The 23,297-nt window shown below is 36.7% G+C and overlaps 1 protein-coding gene across 1 annotated transcript in view; it reads left to right on the top strand.

Moving 5' to 3' along the window:
• PEX13 (peroxisomal biogenesis factor 13) overlaps positions 1–7,420 on the top strand; it is a 36,077-nt gene extending 28,657 nt beyond the window's left edge. Inside the window, exons 3-4 of the mRNA XM_059943269.1 lie at positions 3,980–4,105; positions 6,455–7,420. Of these exons, the coding sequence (XP_059799252.1) occupies positions 3,980–4,105; positions 6,455–6,753 (425 nt within the window). The 3' untranslated portion in view covers positions 6,754–7,420. The remainder of the gene's footprint in view (positions 1–3,979; positions 4,106–6,454) is intronic.
• The last annotated feature ends 15,877 nt before the right edge of the window (positions 7,421–23,297 follow it).

Below are 23,297 nucleotides of genomic sequence, written 5' to 3'. Positions count from 1 at the left end.
ATCCTGATGGATGATTATGTGTTTTCTGTTGACTAATTCCGGACGATTTTCATAGAGTGCTGCTTTCAGTTGGTCTAATTGGGGGCAGTACTTGTTGGAATTAATCGTTTGGTTTTCCGGAAGGAGCTCATAATAGAAGACTCCCTTCCAATCCCACCTTATGCACAACATCACTTTCTTTGTTTTTTTTTTTTCTTCTTTTTTTAGTATCTATTTACTTATTTATTTTTATTTGGTTGCACCGGGTCTTAGTTGCAGCTCACCCACCCCTTAGTTGCAGCACATGGGGTCCTTAGTTGTGGCATGTGAACTCTTAGTTGTGGCATGCATGTGGGATCTAGTTCCCTGACCAGGGATCAAACCCGGGCCCCCTGCATTGGGAGCGTGGAGTCTTAACCACCGCGCCACCAGAGAGGTCCCAACATCACCTTCTTTGGATGAAGACCGGCCTTTGGTGTGGTTGGTGGTGGTTAATTTCACATGCCCCACGATCTCTTTCATTCCACATTATTGTACAGTATCCACTTTTCATCGCCTGTCATAATTTGTTTTAAAAACAGAACAGGGCTTCCCTGGTGGCGCAGTGGTTGAGAATCTGCCTGCCAATGCAGGGGACACGGGTTCGAGCCCTGGTCTGGGAAGATCCCACATGCCGCGGAGCAACTAGGCCCGTGAGCCACAACTACTGAGCCTGCGCGTCTGGAGCCTGTGCTCCGCAACAAGAGAGGCCGCAATAGTGAGAGGCCCACGCACTGCGATGAAGAGTGGCCCCCGCTTGCCGCAACTAGAGAAAGCCCTCGCACAGAAACGAAGACCCAACACAGCCAAAAATAAATAAATTAATAAATTGAAAAAAAAAAAAGCCCCTTTGGCACCCCGTGCTTTGTGTATCCTGCACAATGCTGCACAAATCTGACCACTAGTCATTTCAAGACTAACACTCCTCAGTGGCTTCCCATAAAAAAAAAAAAAAAAAAAACGGAACATTTTCATTACGTTTAAGTAGAGAATCACATGTGGAAATACTGTCAAGAAGGTTTTTTTCGCTTAACTTACATGGAACCCAAACATCAAAGCGATTAACATAACCAAGCTGGTGCAACTGATTTTCAACGTTTGATTTGGGTATTTTGAGTATGTCAGCTATCTCCCGCGTGGTGTAACATTGATTGTTCTCAATTAATGTCTCAATTTGATGGCTATCAACTTCAATTGGTCTACCCAACCGTGGAGCATCATCCAGCGAGAAATCTCCAGCACGAAACTTCGCAAACCACTTTTGACACGTTCGATCAGTCACAGCACCTTCTCCGTACACTGCACAAATCTTTTTTTGCACTTCAGTTGTGTTTTTACCTTTCTTGAAATAATAAAGCATAATATGCCGAAAATGTTGCTTTTTTCCTTCAATCCTCAATATTAAAATGGCTACACAAAAATTCACCAATTTTGTTAAGTTTTTTTTTTTTGCTGATATAACAGCTGTCACAAAACAGTCTAACAAAATTGTTTCAAATGAAGTTAAAGACAACTAAGCACTACTAGAGCCATCTTACAGAAAAAAACAAACAAACTCTTTGGCCAACCCAGTACATCAACATTACCAGACTGAGCACTCATCCCAATATTCCCAACTCACAGGAAGTCAACAGTCAGAAAAATTAGAAAATTTAAAATGGAATAGCTCATCATAGCAGAATTTCCTCACCCAAAAGGGGTCGGGGGAAGGAGCAAAAGAAGGGACTTCCCTGGTGGCGCAGTGGTTAAGAATCCGCCTGCCAATGCAGGGGACATGGGTTCAAGCCCTGGTCCATGAAGATCCCACATGCCACAGAGCAACTAAGCCCGTGTGCCCCAACTACTGAGCCTGCGCTCTAGAGCCTGCGAGCCACAACGACTGAGCCCGTGTGCCACAACTACTGAAGCCCACGCGCCCAGAGCCTGTGCTCCACAACAAGAGCAGCCACCACAATGAGTAGCCTGTGCACTGCAACAAAGAGTAGCCCCTGCTCGCCTCAACTAGAGAAAGCACGCATGCAGCAACGAAGACTCAACGCAGCCATAAACAAATAAATAAGCAAAAGAAGAAAAAATAAGCCTGCAACCAAAATAAATTTCTGAGAGGCTCATTTGTCAGATTAGCAAGGAAATCTGTTTACCAGTGGTTATTGCAACAGCCAAGGAAATGTGTCAGAGAAAGTAAACTTGTTTAAGACTGTTAACCTTTCAGGGAGAACAGTTTCTTGAAGAGTATTTGAAACAATATCATTTTAATAGTCATTTTAAAACAAGGCAGGTAAGTTCAAATGGATTTACTTGGCTCATGATGACCCAATAGATATTGTTACTGCTCAGTGGTTTATTGGAAGAGTCAATGTTGAATCTGAAGTGGCTGAAGATGTAGCCTCTGAATAGTCTGCATGGAACAACTACAGACAAGAATATTTTCAAAGAATTCGGAAAAAACACTCATCTGCAAAGATGTGTTGTGACTGATGGTGGTAAAAATTTGTGTGGAACAGGAAAAGGCTTAGTTGGACAAAATTTACAGTTTTGAAAATATAAGGTTTTTAAAGCCTATAGTTATTCATTGTATTCTTCATCAGCAAGTACATTGCAGAAAATATTTGAATTTATCATGTGTTACTGAATTAGTAATGTCAAAGGTGAACTTCAGTCACCCTTGTGGACATAACTATTGTCAGTTCTGTGAATTTTTGTCAGAAGTAGAAGCTGAAGATCCTGACTTGCCCTACCACACAGCAGTTAGATGGCTGAGCAGTCAGTGGTTAAGTTTTATTACTCTTTTTGAGGGATCAAGGCCAAGACTGAAATTTTTCTGAAAAACAAGAACCACCATCAGCCACTCTTAGAAAACGCCTAATGGCTTTGGAAATCAGCTTTTGCTGCAGATTTGGTAATCTTCTTAATGAATTCAACCTAAAACTATAAGGCAGAATAGCAATTATATTGTGAAACTTACATTGGAGTGAAGTTATTTTGACAACAACTAATATTGTTTGACTCGCAAGTAATGTCACACTGCTTTATACACTCCCCACCCAGGTTGTCAAAAGTTAAAGAAACGAGATTTCCCTTCCCACATAAATTTGCAGCAGATACACTTTTCAAGCTCAAACTACAATGCAGAAGTGTTTTTGGACCTCCATGCAAGTGCAAAAGAAATGTCCATATTTCAAAATCCATTTAACTGCCGTTGAGGAGTTTCCATTTAATCTTCATTTGGAAGTGATTAGTATCTAATGTAAGGACATGTTAAAAGGTTAATATCGAAGGAATTTAACAGAATTCTACTCTATTCATCTTCTTAGGATGAATATGCTCAATTAAAACCACATGTTCAATGTATTGATATCAGAATTTGGCAATACATATCTATGTGAAAAAACATTTTCAGAATGAAATACCTCAAATCTCATTACAAATTAGCGTTAACAGATGAATATTTGCAATTGATATTGATGATAAAAAACACTACCTTTGAACCCCAAATTAAGTGAAATATTATCCTATCCCAAAAAGATTCCGTTCTTTGTAGTAGACCTATATTACAAAAAAAGAATTCAATTGTTACATTTTGAATTTTTCATAAAATTTATGGAAAATTTTTTTCTCTCTTTATATAAGAAACTATACAACATGTTCAATTTTGCCTCATGGCCTGCAAAGCCTAAAATATTTACTATCAAAAATCTTTTTACTCTACAAAATAATTGCTGACCCCTGGCTTTAAGGGAACTAGAATTTGGAGCTTAAAGAATAGGAAAAAGTTTATAATAGGTATCGTAATGAACATATTGTTGATTTTACGTAGTGTTAATTGTGGAATTTACTTTGGGGGGAACTTTTCTCTTGGCAAATAAGTTTATACAGTTTGCAAAACATAGCCACTGAAATATCTTTTTTCTTTTTTTTTAAGTTTTACTAACCTAATCTTAATTCTTAATTTGGTTTATAGACAATACCAACTGGGCAAGTGGTGAGGATGACCATGTAGTTGCTAGAGCAGAATATGATTTTGTTGCTGTATCCGAAGAAGAAATTTCTTTCCGTGCTGGTGATATGCTAAACTTAGCTCTCAAAGGTAACAAAACATGAATAAATTGGAATTATCTGTGCATTTTTAGAATTTGTAAATTTAATATTAAAAACTGCATTAAAGGATCTTGGTCACTGTTAGTTAACTCAGAAGTAGTTACTAGGATTTCTCTTTGTCAATGTAGACCTTCTAAATCTGGGGGAGTGGGAGAAAAATGTCCCATCAGAGTTGTTCTAATAATATTTCACTGAGATAAGGAAAGATTTTGTTTATATAATCTCTTCTAAACTCAAAACACTTTTAATTACCACCCCAAAACATGAGGTAAGCGCTAAGTGTAACAAATCTAATAAACCAAAGTAATTGTCTAGCATCATCTAAGCATCCCTATTGGTCTTTTATTGCTGGGACTAGTATTGCTTTCTTTTTTACTTGAATAATGTTTACTTTAGAAACTTCAACATGAACATTTAGGAATTACTGTCATGACGTATTAAAGAACCTCAGCAAGAAATTTATAGGCATTCAGGTTAATTTTCAGACGAGGTCACTAATAGTTTTTAATGGCTCCAGACAAAATGGCCTTTTCCTCCACCTTTCCCCAGTAATGATCAGAATTTTTGTGGATTTACAAAAAAAAGATTTTTTTGTGTATTTGGGGGGATTCAGGTTTGCTACGAAAAGTCACATTTTGTTGGTAAAGATACTAGTAACAATAATAACAGCTGCCATTTATAGACTGCTTAATATGTACTAGGGGGAATTCCCTGGTGGTCCAGTGGTTAGGACTGCACGCTCTCACTGCCAAGGGCCCAGGTTCAATCCCTGGTTGGGGAACTAAGATCCCGCAAGCCATGGGGCGGCCAAAAAAAAGAAAAAAACAATGTACTAGGCACTGTACTTTACATATTTCATTTAAACCTTATAATAATGCTGTAAAGTGAGTACTGTTATTATCCTGTTCCTGGTTTACACATGAGGAAAGCAAGATTCGGAATGAGTAAATTGTCCAGTGTGTTGGAGCTGGACTATAAACCTAGGTTTATCTGACTTCAGAACCTGTATTTTTAACCACTTTGGCTGATTTCCATGTGATCTATTAATGGAAACTTTAACCTTTTATTGGTGTTAGTCACTGTTTACATAAGGGAAAAATACCTCCAATGTTCTAATCATTAGTTTAATGTATAAATAATAGAAAATTTTGGATCAAATTTGCTAAATCTCTGCCTCATCTCTTCACACACAAAACCTAGGCTTCCAAGAAAAATTTTTAAATAATAAATAATAAAATAAAATGTAACTTTTCAAAAATCCTGGCTTTTAGGTATTATATTCATGTTTCTCTTCTAGTGAAAATAGTAACTTACTATTTTAGATTGCAAAAGAATTATTTCTTTTTAAGATTTATTGTTAGAGGAAAATACAGATAATTAGTTTTAATAAATCTAATTAAAGAATAAAGATCAAATGTTGTTTCTTTCAACTAAATTATAATATTCCAGAAAAATTTTATATCTCAGATTATTCTTCAACTAATAGTGCCTTTTAACACTTTGGCTTTGCTTCGTTGCTTTCCTCCATTGCTCAAGTAAACTGTGTGTGGGCATTTAGAACAAAATCAGTCACAAACATAGTTAATTTAACTTTTTTTTTTATTATACAGTAGTATTAAACATGAAAATGTCATATTGTGCCTAAATTATAGTGTTGAACTAAAACTTAACAGTTAAACAAGTTTTTAAAGACATGGATAAAATAGGTGGGAGAATATCAAAGTACAAAATTGAATATTTAAATAATCCTTCCTACTTTAAGCTTAGAGTATTGCCTTTAACTTTTTGTTATGTAGCTATAGGTAACTGAGGTCTTCAATTTTTGCCACCTTGGATTAAAATTAACATTCACTGTCCTTCAGGATTATACATCACAATCATATAGAATGAACTTTATATTTCAGCCAAAAGTATATAAAGAAAGCTGCCTTACGTAAATGTATATATTTTCTATACTTACCCCTAACTTATCCTATTGAGAAGTGATGAGATATTCATTCCTTAAATTTCAATTTAAAATATGAAAGACATTGATGTTAGTTTTCATCTTTTGATAGAACTGAATCTTTTTACTCTATGAATGCACCAACTGATGTAAATTTCATGTTCTTCAAGGCTGAAAAAATATTCAGTAAATATAAAATTAAAAGTGTAAGTTATAAGAAGGGATCCTAAATTAAACCTACTCATCTTGATTTTTTGAATATTCATGTACACTATTTGTTTATGTACTTTATTATGTAAGTGTAACAGAGATTTTACTTAACATTTTATTATCAATATTCTGTTGGACCCTCAAAGTATGTGATAATTACAAGGCTGTCTTTTCTTCCATCAGAACAGCAACCCAGAGTGCGTGGTTGGCTTCTGGCCAGTCTTGATGGTCAAACAACAGGACTTATACCTGCTAATTATGTCAAAATTCTTGGTAAAAGAAGAGGTAGAAAAACAGTGGAATCCAGTAAAATTTCCAAACAGCAACAGTCTTTTACCAACACAACACTAATGAAAGGAGCAACAGCTGCTGATTCTTTGGATGAACAGGAAGCTGCCTTTGAATCTGTTTTTGTTGAAAGTAATAAGGTTCCAGTTGCACTTGATTCCACTGGGAAAAATGGAGATAAACAAGATCTTTGATAACTTTCATGTTTACCTGCAGCTGAACTATACTTCAGAGTACTTTTAAAAAATTTCTTCTTACAAAGAAATTAATCTTCAATCCAGTGAAAACATTTGTTAATGGCTATTCCAGATGTTTTGCTGCTAGAAATTATTAAAGTTGTACACTAGTATGTTGGTCTAGTGACCTGGTTACATTTTATGAATTGTTACTGGACCATGAGGATATTTGTTTTGCCTAGATTTTAAGATTATGGAGACTATCATTTTCATCTTATTTAAAACCCTGTGTTTATTGAAAGAATAAGATTCATGAACTATAGAATACACAGTTTGCTGCAGTAGGGATCACTAATGCATTTTAAAATTCTAGGTTAATTGACTTGGAATCCTCAGAAGTTGAGTGACAACATATAAATATCAGAACAGGCAAAAAGGCTAATTTTTCTACAACTTTAATTAAACAAAATAATAAAAATTTTCTGATGTGTATTACATCCGGTATTGGGTTTGCTTTAGGCAGTAGTAATATGTTTTCACCCACCGACAATTGATACTTTTATCTTTTATTGTATTTTTAAAAAATTTATCTTGGAAAAGTCACTAGAAGCATTGTGAAGGAAATGGTTCCAGGGTGACATATAGCCCTAATAGTTTTCCCTGCTAATAAAGAGGCTATAATTTATCTTTCTTACAGATTATTTCCATTTCTTCAGAGGATCATATCCCTTTACAGTATGATTAGTTTTCATCCTGGGTGAATCAGAATACATACATGAAAGATTTACTTTGTTTTCCTCCAGCCAAGACTCAAGTCCTTTGAGTTTCCAACTCAGTTCTAGCAGCAGCAATTTTAAATCTTTTCATAGATTCTCTGCTTCTACCTAATATAATTAACTTTTTAAAATTCCACATTCAGGCTGTTCTTTAAACATTGAGAGTGTGTCATATTGGGTACACATTTCTTTTAGGTTTGGTTTTTACTACTGAGACTATAAATACAATGCTGAATTGCCATTTAGAATATGATAGTGCTATTTGACTTGTTTTTTGTTTAATAATGATTTTAAATCTAGTTAAATTTCAGAACACTGAATATTTCCCCACAAAACTGGAAAATTCATGTACTTGCTGTGATCATACTACAAAAATAATACTATCAGGAATACAGGGTACAAGAATACATTTACATATATTGTTGAAAACTTGGAATTATTTGATAAAGATTTTGATTTAGTATTTTTATCTTTCTTCTTACAGTCTTTATGTTCAACAAGTAAGTAATTCTAGAACAGTTCAAACTAAAACATTAGGAACCAAGTATGTGTATAAGCAACATAGAATTTTACTAAAGGCTTCTTGGGAATCTCTCTTTTGAGACAATATAATAAGTAATATATCATTTAAAATACAAATGTTGATCCCGTGCAGAAAAAGTAATAAGATAGTAAAATCTGTTTATCTTAGGCATATTTTTCTAACATCCGGTTCTTCAAACCTTCAAGTTAAGGAGATAAAGTTACTTATATATTATTTTCCATTTGTGTTCTACAATTAGAGGTTCTGCTTTGTTTGTTAGAAAGTAATTTATGGAAATTTTGTTATTGAAACAATTTTTGATAAATTATTAAATTTGGCGTTGAGACATCTAAATTGAATACTAGAAGTGAAGTAGAGGTGAAATGTTGAGTCGGCGCTATTTAGATTAGAAAAGGTGGGTCTTTAAGATAGTACTTGTGATTGCTATTAAAGATGTATAGGGAGAAGAGTATAGTACAGAATGAATGACAAAAATAATTTGACTTGGGACATCCCTGGTGGTCCAGTGGTTAAGACTCCGAGCTTCCAATGCAGGGAGCGCGGGTTCCATCCCTGGTGGTTGGGGAACTAAGATCCCACATGCCTGCATGGCATGACCAAAAAAAAAAAAAAAATTGACTTTTCTTAGGGTGTTTTTGGTTTTGTTTTGTTTGTTTGTTTTTGGTTAAGAATGCTAAATTGCAATGTATATTATCTGACTGGTAACGATTTGTGTCTGAAAATTCCTTTTCTATTAAGAATCTAGAAAAGGAATTTAGGACTAGAATAAGCAGAGAAATTTTGTAACCTTTTTTAGATGACTAAATGTAAAGTTTAAGGCTCCAATATTGTTATTTTTAGGAACTTATTTAAGGACTGCTGCTTTACAGAAATTACTAACTGAAACTAAAACACTTTCAATTAAATAAAATAATAAATCACACGTTACAACAAGAAAACAGGTTTCATTTAAAATTCTTTTCTGATTGTAGTTTATCAGTGTAGAAAGGAAAAGGTAAGAGGACTATAAATTTTCATGTTTTAACATTTCATTTAGGTACTTGATTTAGTCTATCAGTGTGTCATAATTATATATTTACTTGAATACTGCTGTCCTTTATCTTGTGCTTTCTTTAGTATAAAAAAGAATGATATTAAATGCAGTTAAAATTTTATTTTTAATAGATTGTGAAGTTACTTTTACTGGACAAATAAAAATATATTAAACTTCATTGACATTTTTTGAAGACAAACTGTTAACTCTTTTTGCAGGATTGCAATTAATGTAAAAGTCTTTGTATTTTTCTTCATATCATTGTGTATATTAACTACTGCAAACCAATGTGTCTGCTCTATTTCCTTGTGATTTAAAGAAAATATTAAATTTACATTTATATAAAAATAATCTAGAAGGTGAGTTAAATAAAAATAAGGCCTCAAATCTAGGTTTTGGGAGACCTAGATTCTAGTCTGGACACCACTACTTACTTACTGTAAGATTATTTTTCAGTTTCCTCATTGATAACATTGGAGATAGCTACTACATCTGCCTCACATGAGAGTACTTTTTTTAAAATATGAAGCACAGTCAAAAGTAAGAGATTATGGCAACTACTTATTTGTAATTTTTTCCATGTATATTTAAATTTCTTACATCCTGTTAAAATGTCACAAGGTATTTATATCATTCTAAAATTTCAGATTCACACATAATTAAAAATTAAAATTAGTTTACTTTTACTTATAACTTTGCCCAAAATGTAATTTTAAATTATTTTGCTGAATACCAGAACAGCCTAGAAAAATGCGGTGAAATATTTGTTCAACACAAAGAAATTTTGTTTTTTAAGCATTGCCTTTAAGTGTCCTTTCATATTATATGTTGTTTTTATTTAGCTTATCTTCTTTGGGAGAATGAACTGTTTCTTTTAAAGACAGCTAACTCACGAATCCTATGGGGTACTTACTATATTATGCCCTATGGATAGTTCTTCACATTTAATGAAGAAATGTTTTAGTCTAACTGTGTTTCTCTCCTCATATAAATCGTTTCTTTTTTTAAGGATTTCATGTGCTCAGCATTGACTCAATCATTGATTATACTCTTTATTAATGACAGCAGTATCATTGGTCTAGAAAACCTACACTTTTGTTCTGCTTCATTTTACTTAATAAAACTTAATAGTTTTTCTTCATCTCCTGCCTGCAATTCCATACTCCCCACTCTCTGCTATATTTAATGTTTATCCTTCCAAGCCATCTCCCAAATTTTTGATATATTTCTTTGAAAAACTATATAATAACATTTATTTTGTATAACTTTTAAATTTTATATAAATGATATGATATAAATTTAATTTTGCTTCTAACTTTTATAAAATATTAGGTTTTTAAGATCTATTCATGTTACTGTATATAGCATGCTGCATATTATTCTATTGTATTCACATACCATAGCTTATCTTTTCCTCTAGTCATAGATATTTAGGTTATTTCCAGCTGTTCCCACTTCTACAAACTTGTACATTTCTTCCTATGACCCTGCCCTGTAGTTTCTTTGATATATATGTCCTAGAGTAGAATGGCTGGGGTTTTGAGTATATGCATATTTAATTTCAGTTAGTAATGCTGGATTGTTCTCGGAAATGGTTGTACCAATTTGCACTTACACCAGCAAGACATGAGGATTTCATTTTCTCTACATCTTCAGCAGTACTTGATATTTTCTGATTGTTGTTAATCTGATAATGTATGAAATTGTATTTTGTTTAATCTGCATTATCTGATTACTAATAAGTCTAAGCATATGCTTTTTAGTAATTCTGGTTTTCCAGGCTATGGATTGCCTATATGTATAATTTGCCCATTTTTCTATTAGACTTTTCTCTTTCTTGCTGATTATAGTACAAGAAATTCTTTATATAGTCTAAATAATGTTTCCTTGTCAGGTTCAGGTATTGGAAATAACTTAGGCTTGTCATTTATTAATTCTTGTCTTTGGTGTCCTTCCTGGAATAGACATTTTAAATTTTGCCCCCAGTTGTTTGTATTTTTTAGGTCTTGTTCTATCAGTGTTATAGTTTTACCATTTACATGTAATATAATTGGAGTTTATTTTTGGATGTAGTATAAGGTATGAATCCAACTTTTTCTTCAGCTAATCATTAAGGGAAAAGTGTTATTAACAAAACCACTTCTCTCTCTCTCTCTAGAGGAAAATTATCTTGGATTTACTTTCTCCTTAGCACTATTTCCTTGAAACAGTGGGTTAAGATAAATAAGGAATGCCAGCTGTTTACCCAGCAACATTTTTTTATTGTAAAAAGCACAGGCTTTGAGATTTCTCTGAGTAAGGTACAACTGATAACCAAGCTTGTTCCTCCTTGGGGAGATGTGGAACCCACCTTTAGGGATTTTTACACCATAGTGGTTCCTGTGGCAAGTGAGGCTTACCTAAAGTGGATGCTCTCCTCTATATGCTGTGTTTACTGTGCTATACCTTTCTGGCAAGCTAAGTGACCTTGGTGCCTTTTGGGTCTTGTGAGTGTGAATGTCTGCCGGGCATGCAGAGTAGAATTGTAAGTTTTTCTAACACCATCTATTAACTCCATATTTTCCCATTTCATTACATACCAAGTTTCCATAAGCATGAAACTGTTTGGGGCTCTCTGTTCTGTTTATTGATAAATGTCAATTTCTTTCCCAGTACAACACTTGTAATATAAGTTTGTAATATGTCTTAATAGGTGAATCTATTTGTCCTACTTTGTTAAAATTACCTTAGCTGTTTGTGGATTTTTATTCTATGTATACATTTTAGTATCAGTTTATCAAGTTCCCCAAAACAAGCTGCTGAGATTTTTATTGGAATTGAGTTGAATTTGCAGATTAATTTAGAATTAACATTTTTACAAGGTCAAATCATCACATTTGTGAACATAATTTTTCTCTTCATTTATTCTGGACATCATGTGTTTATGGGTTTTTTATTCGTTTGTTTTTTTGGCTAATTCCTAGGTACTTCATACTTTTCATTGCCATTGAAAATGGTATCCTATTATTTCTGATCAGAGAAATATGTTGAACTTGATGTTCATCTTGTATTTCCAGCTTTGATGAATGCTTTTTAGTTCTAAAGTTATTGATTCTCTTTGGTTGTCTATCTAAGTGCAAATGCAAATAATGAGTTTTATTTCTTCCTTTTCAGTCCTTATACCTTTCTTTCCTCTTTATTGTTTCAGCCAGGTTGCCAGTCTGTATTTGACAGTAGTTGCGGTAGCTGGCATTTTTATCTTATTTCTACTTCAGAATCTAAAGTTGCTTTATTAAATGTGATGTTTGCTGGAGTTTTATGCTAGTTAGTCTTTATCAAAAGAAGTTCCCTTTTATTGATAATTTAAATGTGCCTTTGTTTAGATGATCTTTTGATTTTTCACCTTTAGTAATAGTAATATAGAGTACAACATTGATTTTCTGGTATTGAACCATTCTTGCATTCCTACTTGATGTTATTTTTTTCAATGAAATAATTTGTTTTATCAAAAATACACATATAAATGAGCATGGAAGATGATTAATATAAAAGTGGGGTATCATGCAGAAATGTAACTATATTCAGAAGGCAGAATTGCCACTGTTTGCTGAGGTGTCCCAGAAGATAAGCTGAAAAGAGGCACTGGGTCATAGTCTGGCTTCATTGTCTCTGAAATTTTACAAGAGCCGTTTCTGGAGAAAGTAATTGGGCAAGGCCCTGAGCAAATATTGGGAAACAGGGTTATCCACAGTTTATGTATTTTGAAATATGTGCCAGCTCCTAGAGCTGGATACTGCCTGTGACACAGGAGGAGTGGGCTGCTTAGGCTTTTCCGCTTTTAAGCTCCTTATGGCTATCCTTCAGCACTCAGGAGTAGGTCAAAGCAGAACACTTGTGTGTTCTCAAAAGATCCAGGGAGCAGAAGGAAAGAGCTAGACCATCAGCACATGGTCTCGCAAGCCAAGTACAGCTAATAAGCTAGGCCAGGCTCACCCAGGCACTGTCAGATTTCTTAAAAATAAGGTATACCGTAAGAAAACATCAGTTGAAGTCTCTTGAGTCATTCTGCACAAATCTGAACTGGCTGCTCTCTTTGCCTGGTGCACAATTACCCCGGGTTCTGTATTTTCCTGAGGAGTCCTATGATCTTTCTTATTTCTGTACCCTACATTTGCCTCTTTCTTGGTTTACTCTCTTGGAGTAAAGGCTTCCTGAGAAAGGCTGCATGGGAGGTAAAATGTGGGTCCTTGAATGTCTGAAAATGTCTTTAATTCTAATCTCAATTTGAATAATAGTATGGATATAGAACTCCAAGTTTGCAGTTGTTTTTCTTTAAAAATGTGAAGGGATTTCTCTGTTGTCTCTAGCTTCCATTGTGGCCACTGAGAAGGCTGAAGCTGTTCTGATTCTTGATCCTTTATATGTGCTCTATTTTGTTTTTGTTTTTGTTTTCCTCTCTAGAAGCTTGTAGGATCCATCCGAGGACATTAATGATTGTAAATTACTTTGTTTTTTATTTGTTTATTTATTTATTTCGGCTGCACCAGGTCTTAGTTGCAGCATGCAGGATCTTTTAGTTGCAGCATGTGGACTTCTTACTCGTGGCATGCATGTGGGATCTAGTTCCCGGACCAGGGATCGAACCTGGGCCCCCTGCATTGGTAGCTTGGAGTCTTACCCACTGGACCACCAGAGAAGTCCCTAAATTACTTTGTTTTGAAGTTTCCATTTTCCTACATAGTCTTTTCTTTCCCCTGTGTTACTGTGTGTGTGTGTGTGTGTGTGTGTGTGTGTGTGTGTGTGTTTATGTTTTATCTCTATCACAATAAAGATTTTCCTCAGGTTTCTGCTGAACTTTGGCTGCCTGCTTATATTTAAGAATAAGAGTTTGAACAGCTGATTGAAGACTTTGAGCAGATAGGGAGGGCTTGTTGTCGGTGAACTTTGTGTTAAAGGTAGTTTGGAACGCATGACATACGATTTGCTAATATTTCCCTAAATTAAACTTCCTATCCAGTCTCAGGTAGAGTGACCCACCAAACTTACAGAATGGTCAGGAAAACAGAACAGAAAGCACTTTAACTGTAGGTAGGCAGGCAGCTCCAATGAGAGTAGAGAGAGAATGGAAAACTGCATGTGTATAGTTTCTCCTTCCAAACTCGCCAATCAGCTAAATCACTCCTTCCCTAAGAAGCTGTTAGTAAAATAGGGAGAGAAGGAGGGAGAAAGAGGCACCAGTGTTATTCTAGAGAAATACTTCCATGTGAAAAAATGGAGTAGGGAATTATGTTAGATTGTACAGTATGTTAAAGTGAATGTATATTTTAAATTTGTCTTCATATTTGCTTTGGGGGGGGTCTCTGCTGTTTCTAAGAGAAATATATTTAAAAATCTCCAGTTGTTGATATAGTCTCATGGTTTTATCAGTTGTTACTTTGTATATTTTTGCTACCTTACTATAAGTTTTGTACTTAGCATGCTTTCTGTTTCTTTTTTTTATAGATTTCTTTCTGCAGGTTTGGAAGCTGTACATTCTATTTTTATTCTCGTTGTGGTTACTTCTAACCCATGATTATGATTATTTTTCTCTACCAGCGTTTAAAGTTACCAGTGTTGGAGTCTTACAATAACACAAGGATGTTGGCACACTATCATCCTCCCTGCTTTCTGCAGACACTTTTCCTATTGTCTCCCTGCCCCTATTCTTTCACTTGTTGGTATCACTTGGAGTTTTTTATTCCAGTTAATTTTTTATTTTGAATATTTGCCTAGTAGAACAAATAACTTGTCTGAGGTTACTATTTATCCTTAATTCCTATATATGTTTTATCCATTCAGTTACGTGTTTAACCATCAAACTAATAATCACATGGTTTTAAAAAATCAAATTGTGATTAAAAACACATAAGGAAATAAAGTAGTCACCTGCCTCACTCCAGAGTCCTGATCCCAGAATCAACCACATTTAACTCCTTGCTAATCTGTTTTTATCTTCTTATTTCTAAATAATGTGGTCATCTCACTATTTTGACTTACCAACTTTAAAAGTTATCTATTACCCTCTCCTTCCCACCCCCTTCCATGGAGGATTTGGCTACCTTACACTACTATCCCACACTTCCTCTTACCCATCTTCCTAATATTATTTTAACTTTTAGTCAAGTCAGTGAAAATGTTTGCATTATTGTGACCATGTAAATATTGTTTCTTTCTTCTCTGTTGTTCATTTCTTATGTAACTCTCTGGTTTTCCTGGTGTTGACATTGCCTTGCTTTTTTATTTGCCTAGTTTCTATGTACTGTACCTGGCTAAAAGGAGTGGTGCCTAATGCTTTCAAAGTGCTGAGCCTTTCAAGAGTTCTGCAGTGTAAACAGTCTTAGTTGTCAGAATCCCAGTCTTTGGTATAATTTCATCCCCTCTGCTAAGTCAGTTACCTAACATCCATTTGCTTTCTTACTGCTTCTGAAAGTCTCATTCATTGTTGTCTTCTCTTGGGACTTCCCTGGTGGTCCAGTGGTTAAGACTCCATGCTTCCAATGTAGGGGGTGCAGGTTTGATCCCTGGAGCTAAGATCCCACATGCTGTGCGGTGTGGCCAAAAAACAAAAACAAACAAAAAAACGTTGTCTTTTATGCTTTGTCCTGGTTGTTTAATACCTCGCATTCTTTTTTTTTTTTTTTGTCATTTTGGGGGAGATTTTGAGGGGAAAGGAGAACAAGGTGAATAATCTCTTGTATTTAACTAGAAAACAAAGTGGTTTTCTGCAACCATGTGTTATATACCTTCGAGAGAGTTATCCATAGTGCTGCCCATTCATTCCTCCATACCGCCCCTGTTCTGTGTTGAACTCAATTCAACAGGCTTTTCCCACCACCGCCACCCCCATCAAAACAACTCTTGTTGGGCTTCCCTGGTGGCACAGTGGTTAAGAGTCTGCCTGCCAATGCAGGGGACACAGGTTTGAGCCCTGGTCTGGGAAGATCCCACATGCCGCAGAGCAACTAAGCGCGTGCGCCACAACTACTGAGCCTGAGCTCTAGAGCCCGTGAGCCACAACTACTGAGCCTGAGCTCTAGAGCCCGCGAGCCACAGCTACTGAGCCCACGTGCCACAACTACTGAAGCCTGTGTGCCTGGAGCCCGTGCTCTGCAACAAGAGAAGCCACGACAACGAGAAGCCCGCGCACTGCAACGAAGAGTGGCCCCCACTCGCCGCAACTAGAGAAAGCCCACACACAGCAACAAAGACCCAACACAGCCAACAATAAATAAATTAATTAATTAATTAATTCATTCATTCATTCATTTAAAAAAAAAACTCTTGTTGAGGTCACTAGTGACCATTACACTGCTTTCCAGTGACCAATTCTCAGTCTTCGTTCTACTTGACTTAAGGTGGCATGGTTGATTACTTCCTCCTCCTTGAAAATCTTTTTTCCCTTGGCTTCCAGGACACCATACTCTCCTGGTTTCCCTGCAATATCACTGAACCCTTCTTTTCAGTCTTCATTGCTGGTTTCTCCTCATATTCCCTACCTCTAAATGTTGGACCTCAGAGTTTAGACCTTGGACCACTACTGTATACTCACTTGCCTGATGATCTCATCCAGTCTGGTGACTTAAAATACCATATGTTTTGATTACAAAATTTTTCAGGCCTTCTTCAGGCCTCATCTTTTATTTGAATTCCAAAATCATATCCACCTGCCACTTCACTATCTCCACTTGGTATCTATCTACTAGGCATCTTAGGTTAAGTATGCTTAAAAATCCTGATGTTTCCTTCAAAACCTGTTTCTCCTTCATTCTCTTCCATGTGTCACTAAATGGCAACTCCATCTTTCCGTTTGTTTAGGCCAAAAATTTTGGAATCCTTTCTTTTTTTCATTCATACCCCACATGTATCAGGGAATCCTGTTCGTAGTAACTTTAGAATATATTCAGCATTTAGCCACTTACCATCTCCACTGCCCTCTCTCTGGTCTAAGCCACATCATTGCTTGCCTAGATTATTGTAATAGCCTTATGACTTGTGGCTCTGCTTCTGCCTTTACCTCACCAGACCTATAGTCTGTTGTCAAGACAGGAACAGAGTGATCCTTTTTTTAAAAAATCTAAGTCATAATACAACACTCCTCTGCTAAAAACTCTCCAGTGGCTTCACATTTGACTCAGTAAAAACTCGAAGTCCTTATAGTGGTCTACATGGTGTTAAGCTATCTGACCCTTTCTGCTCTTTGCCTTCTACTTTCCTCCCAGGAGTCACATTGGCCCCCTTGTAGTTATTTGAATATTGTAGGCATGCTTCCATAGGAGGTTTGCACATAGTTTTTCTTGTGTCTGGAGCCCTTTTCTCCCAGATATCCTCACGGCCCTCTTCTGCATCTTTCTGGTCATTGCCCAAGAGTCATCTTCTCAGTGAGCCCATCCATGTCACTCTATTTTAAACTGCAACCCTTTCCTTCTCCCTCTGCATTCCCTTATCCTTCTGCCTTTTTTCTTTGCAGCATATATTGCTTTGTGTCCTCCTGCATCCCCATACTTGAAACTACCTGGCAAATTTAGGCATTCATTTATATTGAAAGAATGAGTGGATAAATCATAGTAGTTACCTGTTCCTAATACTCTCATTAATGTCAAAACGTTTCACTATAAAAAGAGCATATACGACTGTTATGAAATTAACACTAATGTTAATAGTAAATGACAAACAGTGCAAGGTAAGTTAATGGCTTAAATTCATAACTACTAGCTAAGTATGCAATGTTTCCCTAGATATTTATAATTCATCAATGTTTTGTTGCTTCTACCAGGGGTTAGGAACTGGGCTGCACAGCAGGAGGTGAGCAGCAGCAAGCAAGCAAGCGAAGCTCCATCTGTATTTACAGCCGCTCCCCATCACTCACATTACCACCTGAGCTCCGCCTCCTGTCAGATCAGCAGCGGCATTAGATTCTCATAGGAGCGCAAACCCTACTGCGAACTGCGCATATGAGGGATCTAGGCTGCACGCTCGTTATGAGAATCTAATGCCTGATGATCTGAGGTGGAGCTGAGGCGGTGGTGCTAGCGCTGGGGAACAGCTGCAAATGCAGATTATCATTAGCAGAGAGTTTTGACTGCACAGAGACCATAATAAATCAATTGCTTGCAGACTCATATCAAAACCCTATCAGTGAGTGGCAAGTGACAATTAAGCTGCATCTGGTGGCAGGCTTTATAGTGGCAAGTGAGTTGATGTACTTCAGTTGTACAGCTGCATCTGGTGGCAGGCTTTAAATCAGAATCTGACACTAATTTTAGTCCACACATGGCCTGCCATTTTTTTTTTGTTTGGCTGCGTTGGGTCTTTGTTGCTGCACACACAGGCTTTCTCTACTTGCGGCGAGCAGGGGCTACTCTTCGTTGCAGTGCACGGGCTTCTTTTTTTTTTTTTTAACATCTTTATTAGAGTATAATTGCCTTACAATGTGCACGGGCTTCTCATTGCGGTGGCTTCTCTTGTTGTGGAGTACGGGCTCTAGGCAGGTGGGCCTCAGTAGTTGCAGCATGCAGGCTCAGTAGTTGTGGCACATGGGCTTAGTTGCTCCACGGCATGTGGAATCTTCCCAGACCAGAGATCAAACCTGTGTCCCCTGCATTGGCAGGCGGGTTCTTAACCACTGCGCCACCAGGGAAGAACCCTGCCCATTATTTTATTTACCACTTCCATGCACACCTCTTTCCCACGCTGCGCACTTGTCTCGGTCACAGTTTTGGTAAGTCCACAAGCTAACCCTAGCCAAAATGAGTAAAAAAACAAACGTCGCTGGAGAGCTTCTTTGAAAAGGGAGAAAGACCCAGTGATGAGACAGCAGAAGACTCTAAGACTGCCAACAAAAAGAAAGCTGCATTTAAAAGAAAATACCAAGAGTCGTACTTAAATTACGGGTTCATTGCAACAGGTGATTCACATTCTCCAAGCCCACTTTGTATAATATGTGGCGACTGGCTGTCAACGAAGCCATGAAACCTTCAGAACTGCTTCGCCACATAGAGACCAAGCACCCTGCATTAAAAGACAAGCCTTTGGAGTTTTTCAAAAGAAAAAAAAGTGAACACAAAGAACAGAAGCAATTATTGAAGGCCACCACTTCATCAAATGTGTCTGCACTAAGAGCATCATTTTTTTTTAATTAATTAATTAATTTTTAAATTTTTGGCTGCGTTGGGTCTTTGTTGTGGTGCGCGGGCTTCTCATTGCAATGGCTTCTCGTTGTGGAGCACGGGCTCTAGGCGTGTGGGCTTCAGTAGTTGTGGCACGCGGGCTCAGGAGTTGTGGCGCACGAGCTTAGTTGCTCTGCGGCATGAGGGATCTTCCCGGACCAGGGATTGAACCCGTGTCCCCTGCGTTGGCAGGTGGATTCTTAACCACTGTGCCACCAGGGAAGTCCCGAGAGCATCATTCTTAGTGGTTAACCGCCTTGCTAAAGCTAAGAAGCCCTTTACCATTGGTGAAGAGTTGATTCTGCCTGCTGCTAAGGACATTTGTTGTGAAATTTTAGGAGAGACTGCAGTTCAAAAGGTGGCACGTGTTCCTCTTTTGGCTAGCACCATAACTAGACGAATTGATGAAATAGCAGAGGATATTGAGACACAATTGTTAGAGAGGATTAACGAGTCACCGTGGTACACAATCCAGGTTGACAAGTCTACCAATGTTGACAACAAGGCAACAGTGCTTGTTTTTGTGTGATATTTTTTCAGGAGGATGTGCATGAGGATATGTTATGTGCACTTTGTGGTGTTGTCAACCAACACCACAGCTGCAGAACTATTCAAGTCTTTGAATGATTACATAACAGGAAAACTGAATTGGTCATTTTGTGTTGGTATATGCACGGATGGAGGGGCTGCCATAACTAGACAGCTTTGTGGTTTCACTACTCAGGTCAAAGAGGTCGCTTCTGAAAGTGAGTCTACGCACTGTGTCATCCATAGAGAAATGCTGGCTAGTCGAAAAATTTCACCTGAACTTAACAACGTTTTGCAGGATGTGATTAAAATTATCAACCACATTAAAGTACATGCCCTTAACTCACGTCTGTTTGTGCAGCTCTGTGAGGAGATGGACCCAGAGCACACACGTCTTCTCATACACAGAAGTGAGATGGCTTTCTAAAGGTAGATCACTGGCCAGGGTTTTTGAGTTACAAGAGCCGCTCCAGAGATTTCTTTTAGAAGAACAGTCACCACTGGCAGCACATTTCAGTGACACAGAATGGGTCGCAAAACTTGCTTGTGTGACATATTCAACCTGCTCAATGAACTCAATCTGTCACTTCAGGGGAGAACGACAACTGTATTCAAGTGTGCAGATAATGTGGCTGCATTCAAAGCCAAACTGGAATTATGGGGGCAACTAGTGAACATTGGGATTTTTGACATGTTTCAAAGATTAGCAGAGATTTTGAAAGAGACTGAGCCAGGGCCTTCTTTCCCCCAGCTGGTGCATGATCACCCATCTCAGCTTTCAAAAGAGTTTAAGCATTACTTCCCAACCACAAAAGACCCCCAAACTGGGAAGGAATGGATCCACAACCCATTTGTGAATAAGCCAGGTGAATCGACCTTGTCTGTGCTAGAAGAGGATCAACTGCTTGAGATCGCAGTTGACGATGGCCTTAAAAGTATGTTTGAGACAACTTCAAATTTCCATACGTTCTGGATTGGAGTCAAGGCGGAATAGCCTGAGATTGCCACAAGAGCACTGAAAAGCCTGCTTCCATTTCCAACATCCTATCTTTGTGAAGCAGGGTTTTCTGCAGTGACAGCAACCAAAACGAGATTACGGAGTAGACTGGACATAAGCAACACACTTCGTGTGTCACTGTCTCCCATCACCCCTAGATGGGACCATCTAGTTGCAGGAAAACAAGCTCAGGGCTCCCACTGATTCTGCATTATGGTGAGTTGTATGATTATTTCATTATATATTACAATGTAATAATAATAGAAATAAAGTGCACAGTAAATGTAATGCTCTTGAATCATCCCCAAACCATCTCTCTCCCCTACCCCCCAAACCCCCGATCCGTGGAAAAATTGTCTTCCATGAAACCGGTCCCTGGTGCCAAAAAGGTTGGGGACTGCTGGCTTATACTATTAATAGACAATAATAAATTAAGATTAAAATCCATAGAAATATAAAACTGCCCTTTATCATTTACATTTTGTGTAGTTTAAATTTGGTTGATTTTCAACTCCAATAATATGTGCATAACCTAGCATACTTAAAGTTTTAGTTTAAAGCCAGCTTTAGTAAGCTTCAGTTAGAAATTAAGCCCCAGAGAAAAGACTACAAGTCATTTAGATAGCATACTTTTTAGATGACATAATTAGAATTGAAACTGTAATTGCCCCCAGCAACTTCATTTTATTTATTCTATTCAACGTACATTTGGTTTCAGGATCTGTGGATCTTTGGATTCATCTTTTAATCAATTCTGGAAATTTTACAATTAGCTCCTTTCTCTTCTCTGTAGAATTCATATTAGACATATGTTTAGCCCTCATTCTACCCTCCATATCTTTGTCTTTCATATTTTTCATCTCTTTGTCTCTGTGCTGCAATCTGGTTAATTTTTCATGTATACAGCATCTGCATATTCACTCTTCAGCTATTTCTAATTTACCATTTAACTGATTCACTGAAGTTTCTTTAAATTTCCATAATTATATTTTAAATTTAAATAATTATAATTAATTATATTTCAATAATTGTATCTAGAAGTTGTTTTTTTCAAGCTGCCTATTTATTATTGATCATTTATTATGCCCTTTATTTAAGTATGCTATGTTAATGTCTACAAGAACTCAAATATCTGCAGTCCTTGGAAGTTAAAATGCTTACTGCTTGTGCTGACTCTCACACATAGTATCTGGCCTCTTCACATTTATGGTGCCCTTTATGAGTTCACTGCTTGTTAATCTGTAAATTCCACAGGCCAAAACTGAGTAAGGCTTGACTGCAGAGGATTCACTTTTGCCTCTGTTGGTATAATAGAGGCATCATTATTTTGGGACCATTTCAGTCGTTCCTTGAAGGTCTTGAGTAAGTGTAGGGGATAGTTAATTTCCCCTCCCCCTCACTCTACTTCTGAGCCAAAGCTCAGAATCCTCACAGCTAAGTTGCTATGGGTATCCACCTCTCGGGACACTCATACCCCTCTCTTCTGCCTGCAGTTTCCACCAGTTTTGATGGATTTTGCCTCTCCCCCTACTTCATATGAGATCAGTAGTGCGTTAATGTGCGTATCCCAGCCAGAGTCTTACTTGTTCAGCCAGAGAGTCTCACGTGTAGCCCACCACAATGCCAAAAGTAGAAGTTTCCTCCAATTTCCAGACTCTCAAAAACAGTTATTTCAAATTTTACACTGTGGAACATCCAATATATCTGTGTTTTTGTTTCTTGGAGAGTTTTTTGTAAAACTAATATTTACTTTATAAAAACTAATCCTTACATTGAAATTGACTGGGAATCTCAATATCCCCAATGGAACATGAGGAGAAACCAGGAATGAAGAAACGATATTAATACCAGAAAGTAAACAAAGCATAATTTCTATTAATAAACTTAATAAACCAGCAAGCATATATATTTCACCTTATTTTTCTCATTTGCCACAGATCTTCACAGGTCCTTAAATTAAGACAGATATTTGGAAACTTTTGCTTTAAGATTTAGGAAGATTCCTAAGTGACTTCTGGCTCATCAAAGGAAAGTCAGATACATTTATAATAGTGTAGTTTAATGTATTTTTTATAGTCGATGGCAATATTCTTTGAAATTCTTTGAAAACTGTTCATCCATGTATGTTCAACCATATATGATAAGGCAACTAAACTCATAAATTGATTGGAAAAACCCACTCCTTAACCACTGTATTAACGATTAAACATTTAATGCCTTACTCTTTTTCCATTTGTATGTGAAAGAACAAAATTTTTAAAGCCAGCAAAAATTAATTTCTTGATATGAATGGTTAACACATTTTCTAACTGAAACTTGGAAATATTTATTAAGTTCAAAATAATATCTACTTTATTGAGTTGTTGAGAGGTCTAAAGGATACTCTGTGTTAAGCAAAGTACCTAGCATATAATAAGGGCTCTTGTTAAAGGTGATAAGTACTTCTTAATAACCATGTTATCAAGATGCAGTTTTGAATCAGGAGCTGTCTTTAAGGACC

Source organism: Balaenoptera ricei, chromosome 13 (genome assembly GCF_028023285.1).
Source record: "Balaenoptera ricei isolate mBalRic1 chromosome 13, mBalRic1.hap2, whole genome shotgun sequence".
NCBI classification, from domain to species: Eukaryota; Metazoa; Chordata; class Mammalia; order Artiodactyla; family Balaenopteridae; genus Balaenoptera; species Balaenoptera ricei.
The sequence above is the reverse complement of the archived record's forward strand: the minus strand, read 5'-3'. Positions and strand labels throughout refer to the sequence as shown.